The sequence below is a fragment of the Acomys minous genome (genome assembly GCF_964271855.1).
Source record: "Acomys minous genome assembly, chromosome: 10".
In the NCBI taxonomy this organism is placed as follows: domain Eukaryota; kingdom Metazoa; phylum Chordata; class Mammalia; order Rodentia; family Muridae; genus Acomys; species Acomys minous.
Genome location: NC_140491.1, coordinates 44,688,627 through 44,701,554, shown reverse-complemented (window position 1 = coordinate 44,701,554; position 12,928 = coordinate 44,688,627). Strand labels below are relative to the sequence as shown.

General features: G+C 44.0%; 1 protein-coding gene across 3 annotated transcripts in view; it reads right to left on the bottom strand.

The window, feature by feature from the left end:
* The window catches only part of HUS1 (HUS1 checkpoint clamp component), a 30,502-nt gene extending 23,911 nt beyond the window's left edge, over positions 1-6,591 (bottom strand). For 2 of the 3 annotated variants that reach the window (XM_084800096.1, XM_084800097.1), the window contains exons 1-5: positions 6,485-6,591; positions 5,938-6,065; positions 5,682-5,858; positions 3,519-3,629; positions 2,285-2,359 (exon numbers count right to left, since the gene is read on the bottom strand). In XM_084800096.1, the coding sequence (XP_084656222.1) occupies positions 2,285-2,359; positions 3,519-3,629; positions 5,682-5,858; positions 5,938-6,065; positions 6,485-6,536 (543 nt within the window). In that variant the 5' untranslated portion in view covers positions 6,537-6,591. The remainder of the gene's footprint in view (positions 1-2,284; positions 2,360-3,518; positions 3,630-5,681; positions 5,859-5,937; positions 6,066-6,484) is intronic. The other variant, XM_084800098.1, reaches the window with a different exon arrangement.
* Positions 6,592-12,928: the final 6,337 nt, after the last annotated feature.

Sequence of the window (12,928 nt, the reverse complement as noted above, 5' to 3'; positions counted from 1 at the left end):
TGTGCTTAAAGAGCTGTGCTGGCACGATGCCATCCTTTCCTCTCAGGGACCTAGATCCTCTGCCTGTAATACTCAGAGGATGGTCCTGTTGACACAGACACCTACCTTCTCTCTCCAGATTAGGTGACAGTAGACCGCATGTGGCCTTTCTGTAGACCAGTTAAGCAGATATCAACAACCCAACCAGAAACGCAATGTGCCATGAACAGGTTGGCAAATCTCTTTCTATATAAAGAACCAGTAGGATGAGCATGGCAGGGGCTTAAGAAGAACGGAGACTCCTGTGGCAACAGTCTCAGGGTAGGGAGGACAGGAGTCAAAGAGAGGACCCTGTGGGGGAAAAGCGAGTGTCAGAGCCCTGAATCTTCTCACCAAGCTGTTCTGGGAGCACTGCTGCAACTGCTCTGTCCTGGTAAGGTGGCAGCAGGCCAGCGCCATCTGAATCTGACCTCAGCCATGGTTACACAGTGTCTTTGTATGGGACTCAGTCAGGACCTTTTACTGGTGGTTGTTGGTATATATAGTTGGGAGGTTTCACTGTAAATGTGGAAATGGACTGAGATGATTTCCTAATTTTGTAAGTTCACTTTGTAGACCAGGTTGTCCTCGAACTCATAGTGATCTGCCTGCCTCTGCCTCCCTAGTGTGCAGGGATTAAAGGTGTGTGCCACCACGCCAGGCCCGTAAATTCTTTATTCTACAAACTATTAAGATGTGAAACTTCTTCTGGAGGAGTCTACTACGCTCTTCAGAATTCTGGCTCCCCAGCTACCCAGAAAGATCCCAGCATGCATTTGGCCATTCTAGCTCGATAACTTTCCTGTTAGCATTTTTCGAGCACTCTAGAAAAGAGAAATAACCACCACTTCTCACTGAAGACCTCCTCTCACCCTCCATTGTGCTGACTCATTTCCACAAAACAGAAAGAACAAGCAAATGGATCCCTCAACTAATTGCCTGGCTTTTCCTTCTGGGCCTCCTGAACCTCTAAGAAGTCCCAAGGGACCTAAGAGGAAGCCAGCCTGGCCACTGGAGCCACACCATGGCGGTGGCAGTGAACACAGCCAGCGCAGTGCATGCTACTTCCAAGAGAGATTTTTGATTCTGATGGCAGCTATGAGGTCTGAGGAGAGGAGAGGAGAGAGAGCAGAGCATTCGGTTGGACAAGCTCAGGGGCAGCACTGCTCTGAAGTAAGAACTCAAGAGAAAAACAACAACAGAGAACTTTCTGGGTTTCCAAATCCTTGTGATGAAAAGATTGCCACGAGCTAACTCTCAGCCCGACCCATGCAGCAACACATCAGCCATGGACGACTGAGTGAGAGCCTAGGCCGGGACTCTGAAAGCCATAAGGTTTCGCTTCCTTGGAGCTGGCAGCTCTAGAGTTCAAGATCCTGGTGGATTGATAGGCATGGCGGAGAGCCTCAGTGCAGGGGCTCCCTGCAGGCAACTCGGGGCTTGGGCTGAATACTGACAACGGCTAAGCACTTTCAAGATGAGAGACACATCAAGTGAGTGTAAAAGAGCAAGAAGCGAAACTCCTGAAGAGGTACTAAGGAGGTAAATGGCAGGGCCTGGCCAGCATCGATTTGTCAGGAGGGCCTGGCTACCAGAGATGTGACCTTGAAGGCTGAGGAAGTCAAAGGTTTGAGCATCAGGGTAGACAGTGTCTTTGAAAAGATTCAGGAACATAACGGAATGTGGTTTTGAGGGGGTAAATAAAGCAGAATTCAGGCGTGAATAACGATAGTCCACATAATTCTCCATCAATGTTGTGGAATTTTTGGACTTTCACAAACATATAGAAAAATAAGGATGTATACATGCCCATGCATATTAACATATTTCACATGCTAATGTGAAAGATAGTGAGTGAGGCTTCAACTATTCACTCAGCTCAGCGCCAGAAGCCTTCAATTTCACCCTCAGCATCAAGTGAGAGCAATTAAAAAAAAATCTGTGATGTTCTGTCCAAATTACAAGGAACAAAATAGCAGCACTGTTGAACATGCTCCTGTTCTACTATAACCACAAGGGATTATGGGCAAGTTTGAATGCTGTCCCCAGAGAACGAGAACTGAGCAGCATTAGTCCCTAAAGGCCAGCTATCCACACTAAGCTCTGTCCTCCCCACTGAGGCCTCAGTGAGAAGCCCACTAGCTGAGACGCCCTGTGGTGGTGAGGGGACACACACCTGAGTCTACAGTGAAGCTGCCTCCCAGTACAAGCCACCCACACGGTTAGAGCTCATTACCGGTTCTTTTCTGAAGGAGTAATAACTTACAAGTTCACTGCTGATGTTTTTCATTTTTTCCACCACACTCTTCATCGTCTTCAAGGCTGGTAAATAAATACTGACCTAAAAACCAGTAAGAGGAATGACAAAGCATTAGAGATCTTTTGTTTTGTTTTGTTTTTTCCAGACAGGGTTTCTCTGTGTAGCCTTGGCTGTCCTGGACTCACTTTGTACACCAGGCTGGCCTTGAACTCACAGCGATCCACCTGCCTCTGCCTCCCAAGTGCTGGGAATAAAGGGGTGCGCCATCACACCCAGCCCAGCATTAGAGATCTTAATATAGTCTATAAGGACAGACACTCAACCAACAACTGTCGATTACATTTGTGTTAAAAAACCCACAATCACATTTTTTAATTTAAAGAAAGTTCCTTTCACCTTTGGAAATTTCACTAACTTGTTCGAGCAAGCAAAGACACCTGAATACCAGGCTCTGATCACCTTGGTGACCATATTCCCAAGGGGCATTGTTATGGTTCGAGAAGGAACACAGTACTTCAGCTGAGATACCTATATACAGGTCCAGGAGGGATACACCTCATGTGCTGAGCAGGAAGCCTTCCTTTGGGAAGTGTTACAGGACTCAAGGGGCCTTCTGCGTGCTCTGTGTAGGAGTACAGCCAGCCATGATCACAACTCATCGGAGCTACATTATCAACACTGCTGTCATGTTGGCTTTCCCCAAACCCACACAGACACCTTCTAGTGCCCCTCAACTACACACTTCATCCAGGATCTTTTAAATTACTCTCCATATACGCAAGAGACAAAGGACCATTGGGTATCGTCTTTATCCGCAATGGCTCTGAGGTACCTAGAAGCTCCCCTGTCAACTGAAGCTTCAGGGCAACAAAAGGCCCTTTCTGGCTCTTTCATCAAGGCCTAGAGAGCATGAGTTTGTGCCTAAGGACAAGAGTCATGATAAATACAGACTGTCTTCCAAAGGACAGCTTAGGCTCTGTTTTGTTTTGTCTGCAGGCTGTCACCGAGTTAGGGCATGGCCTTCCTATATGGAAAGTGTGGCGTTTCTAACAGGTATCAGTTATTTAACAGGCTTTGAATATATAACAAAAGGCACACATCTGGAGTCTTGTTAAATGATCACCATTCTTTTCAGAAACCACGCAACTATAAATACTGCAAGACGACAACTAGCATTAGACACTTCAGTCCCTGCCCTTATTATATGCTGAGCAACAGGAGCACAGACAGTGGCACTTACGTCAGCGTCTGGGATGCAGGGTTCTTGTAAGTCTTTCCACAGTCTTCTAGGAATAACCTTTATGGGGATATCATGCGTCACAATTCTACAACTGCTTGATGAGGACAGCTGCTAAGAAAAAAAAGTTAGAGTATTTTATGTTATCAACACTACAAGTGAAACCAAAACATAAGAACTGATGTTAAATATTTTGAATTCCAAATGGAATGCTCTTAATTTGGCCACTCAAAATCTATTTACCCAGTACTGGTGGTGCGGTGTGCTTGTTCTGCTTGGGGTCCTGTGAGTCTCTGAGTAGTATGATGAGACATCAAGGCCCCAGTGGAACAAATGGACCAATAAGAAAGCAAGCAGGGTGTGGTGGTACTTATCTTTAATTCTAATACTTGGGAGGCAGAGGCAGGTGGATCCCTGTGAGTTTGAGGCCAGCCTGTCTACAAAGTGAGTCCAGGACAGCCAAGGCTACACAGAGAAATTCTGTCTCAAAAATCAAAAAACAAACAAGCAAACACACACACACACACACACACACACACACACACACACACACACACCAGGCACCCATTGGAGCCCGAAGAAAGCTCATCAGTGATGAGGCTGAATAAGAAAGAGCTGCTGGGAGGGCTAAGGGTGATGCTTCAGAGGACATCAAACCAGAGAGGCAGACAGCAGTCAGGAAGCTAAAGACAAGGGGACAGGGTTTCAGACAGAGAACAGTATCAGTATCATAAGCTCAAGAGACAGAAAGAGGCAAGTTTGCAGGGCCAAGGCATCCTAGGGACCACTGTGTGCCACACCCTCAGCATGCTGCAGTTTCTGCACCACTAAGAGGATAAACCAAGTCCATTTCTAGAAGCACCTCTAAAACTTGGAAACCAAAGCACTGCTGAGCACATGGGTGCACATCTTCAATCCTAGCACTCAGGAGGCAGGGGCAGGTGGATCTCTGTAAATTCAAGGTCAGCCTGGTCTACACAGTGAATTCTGAGACTGCCAGAGCTACACAGTAAGGCCCTGTTTCAAAACAACAACAAAACAAAAAGGAACCAAAGATGATTGCATTCTTACCAAGAAAACTATCGCATATTACCATCTTGCTTTTCCTTAAGAGACTAAATAAATCTACCAGGCAGTAGTAGTGCACGCCTTTAATCCCAGCACCTGGAAAAGCAGAGGCAGGCAATTGTCTATGAGTTTGAGGCCAGCCTGGTCTACAGAGCTAGTTCCAGTGCAGCCAAGGCTACACTGAAAAACCATACTTCGAAAAACCAAAAAAGATAATTTAAAAAAAAAAAAAGGAAAGAAAGTAAATAAATGCAAACTTACATTTATATGGGATGCTCTAAGAACACCTAAAAAAATTATGAAGCCATGAAATTAACTTCCATAGCAGCTTGAAAACACATCCAATACTCAACCACAGCTGTGCAGAGCACATATAAGAAAGGAAAACAGTAAGGATAATAGAGGCCCTCAGAGGTTGGGGCAGAGCACTAATGAAAGACAAAGTATTGTAAAGAAACTCTATGTGGAAAGCCCAATTGATGCCATCAGTCCGGGTGTTGGGAAAAAAGCTGGCATATCCCGAGAACCTCTTAGAGAGGGCAGTGTTAGGAACTACAAATTCCATCTTATACGCACACTTATGTGTGTTCTGTTTGTACTAAACGCATCTGGAAATAGCATCTAGGATGACTGTGTCACAAGTAGTAGAGTGTTTATTTAGGAATATCAGAGAAGACAAGGCAGGAGGAGGGAAGGAATATTAAGATAAAAATGGATAGAAATACCTAGACAAGGTGACAACACCCTAAAAGACATGCTGGCTTGCAGTTTGACTGCCTGGCCACTGTGGTTTGGACTGCTTAAAACGACGAGGACAGCGTACATTCCTCATGCATAAGTTACGAACTGCACCTTATATTTTATTTTATTTTGAGGCAGGGTCTCTCTGCAGTCCTAGGAACACACAGAGATCTTCCTGTCTCTGTTTCCTGAGTGCTGGGATTAAAGACATGTACCAACACGATGGACTCAGCTCTTATATTTTAAATGAAACTAACTCACTTTCAAGGATACTGCTCGAAAGTTGAGGCTTGTGACTACTAATACACATCTTAGACCAAGGAGCTTGTGAAACCCAGAGATCCTTTTCCTACTTACCAGCTCTACAGACACCGTAAGACAGGGAAAGTGTTTGTTAGTCAGCTTGATTTTCAAGGCTCTGGCGTTCTGGGCGGTCTTCAAGGCTCGAGATAAGTTTTCTGATGTCAATTCTAAATAAATTTCATTGTTTTCCACAGAGACTCCTTCCATTTGAAATTCACTAAAAAAGTTCTCCTGCGGGACAGAAACAGGCGTTGGTGGCCTTTCGAGCACTCCTAGCTGAAGCGCGGGGCCTCAGGGCACTCGTGCTCACCTGTTCCAGCTCACACCACATGCTCACGCCTCCACTGGCCAGCTTGTCGGAAAGGATAAAGTTCAGCTTCTCCGGGCTGATGCGGAGGGTGCAGGTTTTCGCAAGCTTGGCAATCATGTTACTGACTCCTGCAGCGAGAGGAGAGGAAACCGTCACTAAACAGCACATCCTGTATCCTGCAGGTTATCTCGCAGAACTTCTGGCTCATAGATCATGCTCGCGTCTTGTCAAGTTTCCCAACAGCCGGGCTAGGCACACAATCCACAGCACCAGAGTTCAACACGGAAACAGTCCCCGAGAAAACTGACCCCCGGGGACCAGGCTAAAAATTCCACGTAAACGTAGGGGCCGCTGGATACCGGCGAACAGAACTGCTTGCAAGGCTTTGCCTACTCCAGGCGGAAGGAGGAGTGAGTGAAGACAGCAAAGGGAAGGTCCCTGGTAGCCATCCTTCCCACTCAGTGCTGCCCTCCCACCCCGCCCGTCCTCTCACAGGGCTGCAGCCGCACGCACTCTCCGATCGCTCCCCGCAGCCCTGCCAGCTCACGTGTGAAGTGATTCAGGCAAGCCAGGTCCACGATCTTGGCGCGAAACTTCATGGCGGATTCCAGGCCAAAGGCGGCGTCGATCCAAGGCGGACAAAAAGTCCCTCCCTGAGCGTCCCGGCGGGGAAACCTGGGCGCGCGCACAGAGGTTCCGCGGGGGAGGGTGCGGCCGGAGAGGTCCGCCCGCTGCTCTCTTAGGCCACAGGCAGAGAGGCTCGCCCACAAGGTGCCTTGACCAGGACTCTCACCCCGGTGCTGGGAAGCAGCTCGGAGAAGTCACGTCCTGACTTCTCTTAGATACCTGGCAAACATAGCATTTAAAGTTTTGAAAATGTTTGAAACGTTTTTAAACTTTGAATACGTTGCTTGGTGGGATACCTGAAGAAAAGCACGTGTGAACTGATAATGCTGCACCTTTGTCTCGATATAAATTCATCGGAGCCTATAAAAAAATTATCAGCCAGCGAATGGGGATTGCTTAAGCAAGAGGATCATAGGTTGAAGACCTGCCTGGGCATCTTAGTGACATTATGTCAGCAAGTATATTTTAAAAAAGAAAATGAAAGAAGAAAGGTATGGGCGGAGGAAAGGGAAGAGAAAAGGAAAATGAGATAGTGTGTGTGTGTGTGTGTGTGTGTGTGTGTGTGTGTGTGTGTGTGTCCTCCCTACCATTTCAGAGTGAGTCCCCGCTCTCCACATAACTGTGGAGAATGTCTTGTCCATTGGGTAGATCAGAGTAGGGGTTCGATGTTTAGACCTTTGCACCAATCCCATTACCATAAATGACAACTAAAAAGCCTTCTTAGAATGGTAACTTTAGAATTGTTTTAAAAGAAATTTTAATCCAGAATAGAACATTTTGTTTTTTCAAGGATTATAGCTGTGAAATTTAAAAAGTGGTATTGGGGATTAACCCCCAGACACCCCCACTGTCTAGGTAAGCACTCTTCCAATGAACCTCATATCCAACCACAAAAGTATCCTTTTGCAAATAACATAAACCAGGTCATTGTGGCCCACTAGATGGCTCAGCAGATGTAAGTGTTTACCATGAAGGCCTGAATTTGGACCCTGTGGAATACCAATTGTAATTTCAAAAGTTGTTCTCTTGTCTTCCACATGTGCACCATGATATGAGCGCATACACACACACACACACACACACACACACACACACACACACACACACGGTAGATTAAGAATTTTTTAAAATCTGTCTTTAACTTGATACACAAAATTAAGATATTAATAAAACAGTTGATAGTGCAAAGTATTGGTAAAGTGAAAATAGAGAAATGTATATAACATGAAGCTAAATTCTTTTTTATTTTATTTTATTTTAATTTTATTAATTTATTCAGATTACAACTAAATTGTTTTCCCATCCCTTATATCCTCCCATTCCTCCCTCCTTCCTGCTTTCTCCCTATTCCCCTCCCCTAGGTCTAAGACCGAGGGGGACCTCCTCCCCCACTATATGGTCATAGGCTATCAAGTCTCATCTTGGTAGCCTGCTTATTCTTTCTTTGAGTGCCATCAGGCCTCCCCACCATGTCAGAGTGAGTCCCCACTCTCCACATAACTGTGGAGAATGTCCTGTCCATTGGGTAGCTCAGAATAGGGTTTGATGTTTACTAATTGTATTGTCCTTGGTTAGTGCAACAGTTTGAGCAGACCCGCCTGGGCCCTGATCCACCCATCACGATGTTCTTCTTGTAGGTTTCTAGGCTCCTCTGGGCCCTTCTATTTCCCCATCTCCTATATTTCTCTTACCTAGAGTCTCAGTAGGATGTCCTCACATCTATCCCAATCTCCTGGTAAGTGAAGACTTTTGTGGGACATGCATGAAGCTAAATTCTTGTCTACACTCTAACATACAAGTGGTTGGCAAGCAAAATGTCATTAACTTTGAAATATCAAATGTTCCATGAAATAAGGTAATTGTTACATATATTTTGTGAGTAAATGATGCATTCTCTGTGTGTGCATGCTTGCTCACAGGGTCATCCAGCCTTGGAGCCCATGTGAAGGTCAAAGGACAGTCTCTGATTTTGGTACTTACCTGCCACTTTGTTTGAGGTGGGGTCTCTCTTTGCTAAAAGCTAATGAATACCCCAGGCTAGCTGGAGCAGGAGTTCTTGGGGATTCCACTATGCCTGCCTTTCATATCACCATAGGAACAATATAATTACAAATGTTTGCCAACCCCATTTGACTTTTTTTTTTTTTTTTGGTATGTTCTAAGTGAAGATTTGAACTTGGTTTGCTGTGATTCAAGGCAAGCACTTTACCCACTGAGCCATCTCTCCAGTTCCTAAAGACTGTATTTAAATAAATGCTGCAAGCAGTGTGCCACTATATCTGATCTTTATTTTAAATTGCTTAACATTATTTAATAAAATGGCAATGCAATGTATTAAAATCCCTAAGTAGAAATGTGCATAATAATGATGATATGTTCCTTATGGATGAGTCTCAAGTAATATAAAAATTTTACTCCACTTATATACACGTTACCTCTGGTAATCTTTTCTTAGACGAAAACGCTAATCTTATATATTCTTAGAATTAAGCTAAGTAGGTTTCCAAATGGGAGTCAACGATTTCAGAATTGGTAATTAAATATACTGATATTTTCATATTTTCTTTCCAAATGATTTTGTCAAAAAAAAAAATCACCTGCGAGTTCCAGAAGTCCCATGTACCAGAGCATTTTCTAGTGCAATGTCTTGTTATTTTCCACCTAGCTAGTAAATGAATTTCTGACTTTATAAAGTTCAAACCTCCAGGGTAATTCAGTCACACGAGGCTCTGCAGAGCAATGTTGGTGTCATGTTTACTTACTGGGTGGCAAAACGTCTTCCCTGATCTTGTCTTAGGGAAAGAAACGCACTATGCATAAAATGTCACCCAGTGTCACGCAGTTGGAGTCACAGATTTTTAGAGCTGCGGAGACACAGCCCTACCTAGATGAGGGGCCATGCCTTTATTAACCGCTACCCAAAGCTGGGTCGGTAGTGTCTGTCACATCCTGATCATCTTCACTGCTCCCTGGGGTGGGGCGGGGAGGAGGGACTAGTTTATTTGCAAGCTTGTTAACAGTTAGTGTTGGAAAAGTCGCCCCAGAGGGAAAGTAAGTGGCACCACTCAGATGCTCTTCAGCAAGTCTGGAAGACAATATTTGTCTTTAATTTAAAAAAAAAAAGCAACAACAACAAGAGAAAACTGTGAGGGGAGAGGAAACTCACACCGTAGAGGTGGCACAAGTGAACATCTTTTTGAGAGCCACCCTCATCTAAGGAGTGTGTTTCTGCTTAAGCAGCTGCTGAAGTGACTCCTCATCTTTTGAATGTCAAATAAAAACACTTCAATCCCATAGGTTTTAAAAATTGCGTTTGTGCAGCATTCTAGAACTCTCCGGCAAAGTGTGGAAGGGTGAAGCCTGGAGGAGGAGAGTGGGAACCGGCGCTGTCTGAGAAGGTGCACCTTGGATGAACATTCTACAGGCTGATGAACTGCTTCAAACTCTTAAGAAGGGTTGTGGGTGCTGCTGCTTTGAGAATGTGTTAGAAAGACTCGCCTTTGTATTGTGAGTGGCAGATAGGTTTCCATCTTGTTCAAGATTTTATTTGCAGTGCCATTATTTATGTAGAATTTTTATGCTTTTGTAGCTTCCTCTATTCAATATCGTACAGGAATTAGCCCCGGTTTTATTAAGGTTTTTATGGTTTTACTGCCAACTTGTAAATATTTTACCATGTTACATAGTGGATTTACTGCATTGTAAAGCAATAAATAAAGAAGCAATTTTGTTTTCTTAATGGCTAGATAATTGCTCCAAGCCATTTGCTTTGTTTTGTTCAGATGTTATGCTTACGTGGTTTGTCCCCTTCCTCATGTAGTTCCTGTTATGAATATTAGTGAGTAAGAGCACTAAGTAGTGGTCATCGCTCTGCACTTGTTGGTTAACCATTCATATGGCTAGTGGGTTATGGGCTATCGCCTGGGAGGACGGGTAGAAGAGCTAATTTGACATCTTGTGATTTCCTTGCTCTTACCACGTGTTACCCAGAGCCTTGAGCCTGCCAGTATGAAAGCCGCTAGCAAATGCATCCTTCTGAAACTGTACTAGAACCATGAGGAGAAAGAAATAAGCCTCTTTTACTTATAACTTACCAGTCCATAGTGTTGTAAAAGCAAGAGAGAACTAGTTAACACTCCACGCCTGTGGCTTTGCACCCTGCTTCTTACACAGTCCCTTCCCAGATACAAATCTAGTCTTGGACTTGTCAGCTCCACCAGTGTGTCAGTGTGCCAACACCACATGTTTCTAACTATAGTTTTAAGCCCTTTGTCACAGAACTTTTCCATCTGACATGTTTTTCAGGTTTCCATAAATAACATTACAAATAAATCCGAAACACGATGGCATCATATCTGCCGCTCATATTACGAAGGGCAGTGTTTCTAATAACGATTCCCCCCCCCCCCAAATAATAGATGTGTTCTTATGAACTTCAGATTCCTTAGCCTACAACATACTTTTAAGGTTTTAAAATTATGCATATGTTGCTTTTCCAAAGCCAAACAAACATTGAAATAGCAGCATAATTGAATGACGACAGGACAGAGTAACAATCCCCACGGGGTAGCTGTATTCACTTCAGTGATCATTTCGCACTCGCAGTCTTTTTCCACCTTCCTGCTTCTTTTCTTCCCTCACAGAATTTGGAAAACAGATCCAAGGTGCGTCATTTCAAATGTGAATATTTTAAAATACAAATCAAAATTGAAGAATATTTCTTTTTTAAAAGTGAGCCATTTCATAAACCATTGTTCACATATTTATTCTGTGTGTTGTACATGAATGTGCTGACAGCATGGCATGTGTGTCCTGGCCTACATGCCATGATCTGCATGTGGAAATCAGAGGACAGTTTGCAGGAGTTGGTTCTCTTCCTCCACCATGTGGTTTCCAGGGACCAAATTCTCCGTATCAGAGTCGATGAGCCAGTATCCATTACTGCTTGAGTCATCCTGATGGCCAACACGTGTTTCTCATTTGAGTCAAGGTCTGTCTAATTATCTTAGGTCAGCCTCAAACTCAGGAGCTCCCTGCCTCAGTTTCCCCAATGCTGGAATTCCATGTAGTCTACCTCTATGCACAGAAATAACTATTTTTCAAAACAAAGTTATAATATCATTTTCACACAGATGCTTGTGAATTGTCTTTTGGAAGGAATCCTTTTTGGCTTCACTGGTAGGGATGGAACTGGGGGCCTCGTACGTGCTGGCCATCTGCTCTGTTACATCCCCGTGGGCGAGCTCTGTTACCCGTTACTATCTCACGACTATCATGGCGACTAACTCATGACTCTCCCAATGGCCATAACTTTCCGATTTCAGTTGAGATCATTATCATTGTAGATTAGGTTAGGGAGGATTGATGTCTTCCCAGCTGAGTCAGGCTTGTCATTTGTTGAACCCATTGCAGTGTTTTCTGTTGCAGGGGTCCTTTTCCACATGTGCACACTTTGTCTTACTCTCATGCCACGGCTTTTTTCTAAGTGATGCCCTTGATCTGATAGCTGTCTTTATTGCTGTGTAACTTTGATTTACATGTGGCAGTTCCACATCTAACAGGTTAGTACAGTCTCTACTTGTTTGTCATTTTTAAAAGGTATTTCTTTTGTGTGTGGGAGGGTCAGAGGACAATTCTGGGGAGTTGGTCCTCTGCTTCCACCATGTATGTTTAGAGCATCACGGTTGGCCACAAAGGTTCTTTACCACCTGAGCCAACTGGCCAGCCCCATTTGCATTAAGAAACAAAACAAAGCAACAACGACAATGACAACAAACAACAACAACAACAAAAACAAAAAAACAGTACCCAAGCCAGGCACAGTGGCACACACCTGTAATCCCAGCACTCAGGGAGACAGAGGCAGGCAAGATCTCTGTGAGTTCAAGGCCAGCCTGGTCTACATAGCAAATCCAGTACAGCCAAGGCTAACACAAAGAAATCCTGTCTGGAAAACAAAAATGAAAACAAAAACAAACAAAACAACTAACAACAACAACTAAAAAAAAAAAAAAAAACAACAAAAACAAACCAGTACCCAATTCTGAGGTGTCCATTAAATTATCTGCAAATATTCATTGCCAGAACTTGTCAGGGACTTTTATCTCTACTTTTAAAACTTTCGCTGCCCAGAACCTGCAGCTCTGAGTCGGTTACGGTGGTGATAGTGGGCGCTGTGCCTGATATAGGGGAAGAATAAATGGAAGGTCAGAACCTGTAGTGAGGATGACTTCCTAGTGACACCCTCTTCTGTATACAGATTTACCGCTTGATGCTCAAAGCGAAGTACCGAAGCGTGCCAGATTGAGTTTCTTTTTTGTTTTTTGTTTTTTGTTTTTTTATTAGTAAAATTCATTCACTTCTT